The sequence below is a fragment of the Vicia villosa genome, linkage group LG1, assembly GCF_029867415.1.
Source record: "Vicia villosa cultivar HV-30 ecotype Madison, WI linkage group LG1, Vvil1.0, whole genome shotgun sequence".
NCBI classification, from domain to species: Eukaryota; Viridiplantae; Streptophyta; class Magnoliopsida; order Fabales; family Fabaceae; genus Vicia; species Vicia villosa.
In genome coordinates, this window is record NC_081180.1 from 121,124,196 (window position 1) to 121,134,188 (window position 9,993).

Genomic DNA, 9,993 nt, shown 5'->3' on the forward strand with positions numbered 1-9,993 from the left:
TACACTTTCAACTAAAAGTAAGTCGGTCTCTTTCTCGAATCAAAGGCTCTAATACCACTATTGGAGGCAACTCGGGGGATCAACACGAGAGAGCATTTTTTACACTTGGGACACACCTTTGTGAGAGACTCACCACATAATCACCCAAAACCTTAATGTGATAGATGCGTGGGTTCTCTCACTTATAAAGTGTTCAATCATTCCTTTTTTAATGAATGTAGAATTTCTTCCTCACACTTGATTCTCAATAGGTTCAAAGTCAAAGTTTAATTGTAATTTTTACGATCTTTATTTGCTTTATTTAAATAGAATTTGATTGTGTTGTTTCCCTTGGTTGGGCCTTGGTGTTGTGTTTTTGTTTTTGTTTCTTGTTTTGCGGTTTTTATAGGTTTTGTTTAATTTGTTCTTTGAATGGGTTTGAGTTCTTCTTGATTATTGTAAGGGTTAGACTACTATTTGATCATTGTAAGGGTCACAGTACCCTTGTGCTCTTTGCTTTAAAGAATTTGTCCATAAAAAAAATGAATGAGAATAAAAATTCATGACATTAATATTTTTTCCTTATAATTTTAATTCATCACTAGTTATTATAAGAATAAAACTCGCTATTGATCTAAATATGAATCATAATAAAAATTATGTAATATTAAAAAAATAATTTAAAATAAAATTATGCATGAGTTTTTTTAAAGTTAGATGATGTTTCTTTGACGCATTAGAAAAAGAAGTTGAGTAAATCAACAAGAAAAACATATGAAACTAAAATAAAATCAAGAGAGGAATTGTAAAAGGAAAAATCATTAGCAATGTTAAGAATTTATTATTAAAATCAAATAATTATCAGCTGCTAATACGTAATCAAATCATGTAAAAATTAGTGTCAACTTTATATTATAATTATACTAATTTTAAATTTTAAATCAATTAATAATCAATACAAGACAATCCTCCACCATCTAATTCCAAGATCACCTCTACAACCATTATATCAAAACTGAGGACGTAATGACAACAATACCCCTAAAATCTCTATATAAGCAACCACCCCATTTCTCAAACCAACACAACAAACATCAAAACATTCACAAACATACAAACATTCTTTTCCATTAACCAAGCAACTCTCACTGAAACCATGGCTCCTACTGATATTGTAACTGCCACAACCAACATCACTGAAGCTCAATCCAAGACAGCAAAACGTGCCTTTGTCACGTTCCTTGCCGGAAACGGTGACTACGTCAAAGGTGTTGTTGGCTTAGCAAAAGGTCTCCGTAAGGTGAAAACCATGTACCCTCTTGTAGTTGCAGTGTTGCCTGATGTTCCGGCGGAACACCGGAATATTCTCGTCTCTCAAGGTTGCATTGTGAGAGAGATTGAACCTGTTTATCCACCTGAGAACCAAACACAGTTTGCTATGGCTTATTATGTCATCAACTATTCCAAGCTACGTATTTGGGCTGTAAGTGTATATAATCATAATCTCTTATTAATTCTATTTTAATTAATACTATATGTGATTATATTATAATTACAAATTTTAATTTTGCAGTTTGAGGAATATGACAAGATGATTTACCTTGATGGTGATATACAAGTATTTGAAAACATTGACCATTTGTTTGACTTGCCAAATAATTATTTCTATGCTGTGATGGATTGTTTTTGTGAGGCCACATGGGGTCATAGTAAGCAATATGAAATCGGTTACTGTCAGCAATGTCCTGACAAAGTTCAATGGCCTAGTCATTTTGGTCCCAAACCACCTCTTTACTTCAATGCTGGCATGTTTGTTTATCAACCTAATATGGATACTTATCATGATCTTCTTCAAAAACTTCAACTCACTAAACCAACTTCCTTTGCTGAACAGGTACTATTAATTTTTAATTACTAAAAATTGTTACTTAATTGGATTATGGAATATGGATTATGAAGCGTGCTTAGTAACTTTTGTTTATATTTTTCAGGATTTTTTGAACATGTACTTCAATGATAAGTATAAGCCAATTCCTAATGTTTATAATCTTGTGTTGGCTATGTTGTGGCGTCATCCTGAGAATGTTGAGCTTGACAAAGTTAAAGTTGTTCATTATTGTGCTGCTGTAAGTTTTCATTATTCAACGATTACGACTTCTAGAATTACAACTTAAAATTAAATTTTCTTAAAGTGGGTTGGTTATTGTACAGGGATCTAAGCCTTGGAGGTACACAGGTGAGGAGGAGAATATGCAGAGAGAAGATATAAAGACTTTGGTGAAGAAGTGGTGGGAGGTGTATGAGGATGAGAGTTTGGATTACAAGGAAGCGATTAATGCGAATCGCTTAACATCAGCAATTTTGGAAGCTGCTGGTATCAACTTTGTCCGCGCACCAAACGCTGCTTAATTTCTGTGCTTTTGCTTATCAACCGCAAGATCTTCTGGGACTTTTTTTGCTAGAGGATCAAGCATAATTAAGTTTTTTTTTTAAAAATAATTACGAGGACTTTAATTTTTATTAGGAGTCCTTGTTAGTTTTTGTTTTCATTTTTAAGCTTTATTGTTGTTTTTAATAATTTGGAGGACCTTAATTTTAGAGTCCTTATTAGTTACTGTTTTCCTTGTATAGTATGTTATTTCAGAGATGTAATTAATTATCATTAAAATTATGAATGAATGGAAATTTTTGTTTTAGAATATGTGTTTTTATTTGTAATTTATATATAAGGAAATTTGCGCTGGTACGGTGAAAATTAATGGGGGTGAGAATTTTCTCATACTCTGACTCATATTAACATTTTTATAGTATATTTTAAGATGTGTAATTTTATTCACTATATTATTAAATTAAAAAATAACCTTTTAGACTCTTGTAAAAAAACATTTGGTTGTGAATAAGTACGGGTGTAAACGGGTCAGAAAAAACGAAACATTTGGTTGTGAATAAGTACGGGTGTAAACGGGTCAGAAAAAACGAATAATCGATGTGAACTAATGGATATGATTATGTTATAAATATTTTATTCCACCTATGGTTAAGCCTAAATTTTGTATCAGCCCAACCATTTTCCATCTTTGTTTATATTTCCTTCCTTTCCGCAAAACACACATCTAGAACCAAGCTTCAAAACATAGAAAGTAGAAACTATAAGTCACAAAAACTTGTTTTCACTAAAATTCACTCTCGCTACTCACCATTCTTTCGTGTTTTCACTAAAATTCCCCCTCGCTACGCACCATTCTTTCGTGTTCAAGTTTTCTTCATTAATTTTATATATTGTTTTTATCTTTTTATTGTTTCTCTTTAGAAATTTCCTTCGAGTCTTGTTACAAAATATTTTGATGTGTGTTTTGTTATGTTTTATTTGTTAAGTTTTTAAATCTCTTTCTACGTTTCTGATGCCAAGTATTAACTTTTATATTTGATAGTAACTTATTTTATGATACAATAGAAATCATATCCCTGTCCTGTGTGGATTAAGAGCAACTTGTAATTTTTTTGAATAAATAGAGCATGAAATAAATTACATAAAATATATTATATTAAAAAATAATAGCATAAAATACATCGAAAAACACAATAAAAGAGAATACATTGATGAATATAATGTTTGGAAAAAACATCATAAATCGATCAACCGAACTAAACCAAACCCGAATCAAACCAGTTAGTTTGGTTTGGTTTCATTTTTGAAAAAAATTGAAAACCAAACCAAACCGATGGAGATATCCACTACAAGAAAACTGTGTTTTAGCGTCGGCCAAAAACCCTCGCTAACTGGGCCAAAACCGGCGCTAATACGTGTTAGCGTCGGTTTAGCGTCGGTGTCGGAGGGACACCTTAAACGTGGAAGCAAAGCATAGCGACGAGCCGTCGCTAACATTAGCGTCGGTTTGGGAGAACGCGAGAGCGACGCTACCTTACATAATCGACGCTAGCTATACTAATTTATCAATGCAGCGTCGGCCTTTTTCCGACGGTAATGTTAACATATTGGGTTAGAAGCAACGCTAAAACGTTCTCTTCAATGCGTTAGCGTCGGTTATGAGAGACACTAATTTTGGCTTAACTGTCGTAGCGTCGGCTTTTGTTGAACGCTACATACCTTTAATAAATTACATTTTAGCTCGGTTTTAGTGGACGCTAAGATCTATGATCGTGTTTTAGCCTCGGTAAAAGCCGACACTATTTTTTAAATTTTATTTAAACCAGTTCAGACCTCACTCCCAGCAATACACATAATTTATTTGGCATATAAAGTTTTCAAAACCTGTTTAAATTTTCAAACTATTCTTTCATATATTATTATCACATTAAAATTTCAACACAAGATAACAAACTTATGTAAATCCACAATATTGCTACATTAATTTAGATGTCAAAGTTATACATCAAAATATTGACACAATACACCAAACTTGTGCCCATCCACAATATTGCTACATAAATAGTTACATCAAAATACCAACACAAAATATCAAACTTGTGAAAATCCACAATAATTTGAACAAGTTCTAAAACTAGATAAGACAATGTATATGTCTCAAGATCCATCACTCATTTCCTCTAGATCCAATGAATCATTATCATCATCATCGTAATGGCCATGAGAAGGACCCGTCTGACCCGACTGCAAAGCCCACAGCTGTTTCTGAAATTCTTCAAATTGCCTTTTCAAATATGCTGTCTCGGCTATAGCTTTTTCTGCACGTGCATTAGCTAATGCAGCCTCTTCACGTGCTCTAGAAGCCTCAGCTTTAGCCGCCTCAATGGCTTGGCTATCCGCTTCTCTATTCGGGTTTGAAACGGTCACTTCTGTCAAGCAAGACACTCCATATTGTACGTTAACCGCCATTAGGCCAGTTCCGTAACACCGGCCTCGTGACTTACTGCCGGCAGCTTCTTTCCATAATTGTAGCTTTTCTGACCCATCCACATTATTATCATTTTGTGTGGCTTGTGTCAAACGATTCACATAATCTTCCTGTACAATACCAAGTAATAATCCGTAAAAACATGTCATGCTACAAGTTTGCATATATAATAAATCCACCAGCCATAGTTCAAATAAACCATTCATTTACCTAAGGCTGCTATGACATGAAAGTGGGTTTGTTTATTTATAATCCACCAGCCAAGTTTGCAAATATAAACTAGTTTGCATATGTAAATAATCCACCAACCAAAGATTTAACAATCATTCAAAGATTTAAAAAATTCTATGAATCAAGACATACAAATTTTACATGAACATCAAGATTTCTCTTCACTCAAACATTGCAATTAACACAAATATTGCAGGCCCATTAGTATAAATTGAATCCAAACAAAAGAATCAAAAGGCTCATAAAAGAGGAGAGTACATAATTTGAAAATTCAGCTACTGCATCATACCTCACTCCCAATCCTCACCTCTTTCCAAACCAAAGATCATTCTATCCTAACCTAAAGATCATTCCAATAGCAGGAGTAGAAGATCATTTCTATCCACTTCAGACCTCACTCCCAGCAATACACAGAAAACATTTAACATAACGTCATTTTCATTTTTTCTAAAACTAAAGAAGGAGTAGAAGATAAGACCTGCCTAAATTGCATTATACCCCTGCCAAAATTATTCTTTGATCAAATAAAAGAAATTACTAATGGTTGGTATAGTTTCAATTATCCAAACTGCATAGGAATACAATTAGGCAGTGCTCTTACAGTATAACTATGTGAAATATTTCAATCATTCCAGAATGTGAATATGGCAAACTAAACAAAGGGTTTATGTTTTAACAGTACACACACTAAACATAATCATATGACAATCAAAATCTTAGTAGCATGATCAAAGCCTCCGTGGAAAAGACGTGACAATGCAGATATTGTAGATTTTATTTTCTGAGTTTTTTTGAGTAATCCTAATTTCCAAGTCAGTCCTACTATTTATCCTAATTAACCATTAACAATTAACACACCAATTACAAACTACTTGTCTTAACATCATACACAATCCCAAAACGGATAAAACCAATTTCATGTCATTTTAAGGACTAAATAAACAAAAGCCTTACATGTGTTTTCTCTGCACGACGGTCAACCCACTACCCATTCCTCTTTTTGTGAGTGGCCATGAATAGCTCATCAGGATTTGGTGGTCGGCGTAACTTTTTCTCCTGTAAATAAATACAAATTATATAAGGTTACAATGAATATCATATATATATATATATATATATATATATATATATATATATATATATATATATATATATATATATATATATATGCATTGTAATTACAAATAGAATACACACCAATTCTTTAGCAACATCATGATGAGCTTTACGTCCTGTTGTATGGACCGCCACACCTCTGGTTGATGCTCTATTAGTCTTATTTTGTTGAGAGGTCTTTTTGAATTCGTCGCTCTTCCACCCCTCAAGAAGATACGCATAAACCTTTTCACCCATCCAGTCCGACTTTGTCGCCTTTTTCCTAATCTTACCAAACATATCAGCTATTCTTTTACCACAAGCTCTATGAAACAAATTTTTCATTTTTCTTTCATCACACGACTCCCACTGAACAAGAGTCTGCCAAAAAAGAAGAATTGTTGATTAAACTGTAAAAAACATGCAGTGTCATCATACTATAGTAAAAAAGAAATTACATGTCTTACTTTGAAAAGGTCATAGTATGCGTCTCTCTCATGTCTTCTCTTGTCTACTTTAAGCTCACTATACCGCAAGAAGTTTCCAAAATAAAGTTTTATAAAAACTTTTCTAATAGCTTCAGCAACAACACCGCTTGGAGTTAACCTGTAAAATAGAAATCAAGAAAAGGTTATAGCTTCGGGACCATTTCCAAGAAATATGGCCTTCAAGAATGTTAATGACAACTTATTATACAGTAATAATAGTTGATTATTTTAACTTTAAAAAAAGAAATACCCAAATTTTTTGCATACCAGATTACATTACAATAGCTTAAGCCTACTTTAATATTAAATCCATGGAGTTGAAGCAGTTTCTGATTAAGCCTACTTTAATGTTGCATCTTAAAAACTAACTCAAGAGAAAGAAAGTAAAAATGAATAAGCATCAAATTTATACAAACTATGAAAAAGCAAATCATGTTATGTGTGCATATAAATGTTTTGTAGCAAGCTTGTCAGAACACTGCAAATCATTAAATGTCTAAACTTAATTGTACATTTTCTTTCAAGCACAATCCCCATTCTATTGACTTACACTATGGTTGTGTAAATTTAGTACTCGCTTTACCTCTTCTTTTTATATCAAGTTCCTAAGTTTACAATCTGTATTAATTAATAGATACGGGTTAGGTTTCAATTAGACTATTGCAGATTAGATTATATGTTCGGCCTGATACAATTATAGACCTCATCTGTAATTAGAGCTAAACATACCCTATATTCCTATAAACAAGTATTATAAACTTAATTAAACAAATATGTTCCAAGAACTCTTTAGAGGCTAGGTCCAAATCTTACCATAGATTCACAGGTGAACAAGAAACTATGGGTTTTTAACAATTGAAAAAAGATATTAAGAAAAACATGATATAAACAATAGAATCAGTCTAAGCACCCTGCAAATATCATAGAACTAGATGCAAGCGTTTATTCTCCATTGACCACAAGTAGTAATCAATTATAAAACCTGACTAATTGCTATAGCTAAATACTGTATGAAGATAATATTCGCAAAATGTTACCTCGTGGCACTAACAAGACAGGATATATTAGGCAGAAACTAGTAGTGATACATGTTTGATAGCAAATCATGTTATGTGTGTATATAAATGTTTTATAGCAAACTTGTCAGAACACTGCAGGACTAAGGCCTCAAATATAAACAGGTAAGAGTCAGTTTGTGAACAATTAGATCAAAATCTGTATGGATCATATACTACCTATATAATAATCTCGACTTAAGCAAATAATTAAACGAAAAAATATCTGGAGCTCATCGACACTGGGAGGGATGTATGAGTGGTTTCTAATTCCGGTCACTCTACCACCATTTAATCAAGCTCAACCCTATCAAAATGATACCTATTTTATTCAGGCAATAGCATAACTCTTTCTTAAATGTCTAAACTTAATTGTACAATTTCTTTCAAGCACAATCCCCACTCTATTTCTGTCAAAATGCTCACTTCCTAAGTTTACAATCTGTATTAATTAATAGATATGGGTTAGATTTCAATTAGACTATTGCAGATTAGATTATATGTTCGACCTGAATATACAATTATAGACCAATCAGTTTAATTAGTAAATATAAAAACTGAATAAAAATGGAACATAAGGGATACTAAATTGCAAAACTTAATCAACAGTTCAGAATCTCAAAGCATTTATCACTAAATCAAAACCTTTGCACATCCAACCCAAACTATCTATGATCTCAATCCAATATCACACACATCCACAATCATGAATGCTAATTATCAAAACTAAAACTAAAACTTCAACCAAATTTCAACTTAACGGTAACTACCATTACCAATAAATCACGCAACACATAACAACAAAGGGTAATCATAATCATAGAACCCAAAATGTAACAAAATTGGCACATAACAACAGTGTAAATCATTGACTGCAAGCAAGTGATCAAACAAATTACAACTCGAAGTACTCACAACTACAGATTAACACTCACCGCTAAAGGAAATGGTGGGATCAAGGGGTGATTGCTACACACAAAGTCTTGAATAGATTGGTGATACTGGAAGATTTAAGAATCGTGAATCGAGTAAAGATTATGCAGAAGAGTTTGACATTAAGCTTTATACAAGTCAAGATCTAGATACGAAATTTTAATTTTCTCAGCATAATGTAGATTAGTGATTGTGTGAACTCTTGCAAGATTCTCCAAAATAAAAAGGAACAAAGCAGTTTCCAATTTGAAACCATTGAAGAGTGCAGTAGGAAAAGAGAGGACGAACACTGAAACATTATAAATTTGATGTACTCTCTATCTCTCTAATTTTTACATTTAATTTTTGTAGGATAGTGCATGCTTAGGTTTTCAATTCTTAGCACATTATTCAATTGGTAGAAATGTATTGTGTAAGGTTAGATTTTGTTAGAATTGGTACTTAATCGAGCTTTAGTGATGATTAAAATTTGGAAAACTAGTGCCGTTAGAATCTAACCATAATTGAAATATTGTATAGGACACATCTCGTGTAACATACCATCATTCAAATACTCATTGTTGAACAATAGGTGAGTTTTGTATTTGTCGACGTGATCAAAATCAATCAAAGTATAATTCACATATTTTTTTTTCATTTTAGAACTTCTGCGCGCAACTTTGAAAAATATCAGATATTCTGTTTTTGGAAAACAAGACAAAATTTGTTTTTAGTCTATTCACCCTCCTCTAGACTATTTTCCTACTCCATATTCTCACCCAACAATTGGCATCAAGAGTTTTTCTTTTGGTTAAGTCTAATAGACTCTAAATGTTTGAGAATATGGCGGATGATGAGATCCAAAGGGAGCGTATAATAGAGCACCGGTTTTCAAAGATGAACATTATACTTTTAGGAAAGCGAACATGTGCGTACACTTACTACCAGTTGTTACATTTCTTTGGTGTTCCGTCACCAAGGAACCCTTTATCCCTACAGGTGTTGTTGACGTTGTTAAACGTTAAAAAGATTGGTCCGATAAGGAAACTGAAAAGGCTTCATTTGAAAGCGAGGAACATACTTATCTCCTCTTTAAGCTCAAAATTTGTCTTCCAGTTCTTTTCAGGTCTGAATAGTACCATTTGGTATGTATTGCAACTAATCCTTAGCACGACTTATCAAAGAGAAACCAAACAAATGTAATTTTACCTGATCATCAGTAATCTCATTATTTGGCTTGCATGTTGAGCATGTCTCGTAGAATTTAGCAAGATGCTCCCAAGGATCCCTGATAATTTTCCCGTTAAATGGGTTATCCTTCAAACTTGAAAGTACAGAATTCTTAATATCATAAGT

At 32.8% G+C, this 9,993-nt stretch overlaps 1 protein-coding gene across 1 annotated transcript; it reads left to right on the forward strand.

Moving 5' to 3' along the window:
• The first annotated feature begins 1,054 nt into the window (after nt 1-1,054).
• LOC131615758 (galactinol synthase 2-like) lies at nt 1,055-2,465 on the forward strand. The gene is made up of 4 exons (XM_058886914.1): nt 1,055-1,462; nt 1,553-1,873; nt 1,971-2,105; nt 2,191-2,465. Exons 1-4 carry the CDS (start codon nt 1,136-1,138, stop codon nt 2,386-2,388), a joined length of 981 nt encoding a protein of 326 aa, XP_058742897.1. The 5' UTR covers nt 1,055-1,135; the 3' UTR covers nt 2,389-2,465.
• Nucleotides 2,466-9,993: the final 7,528 nt, after the last annotated feature.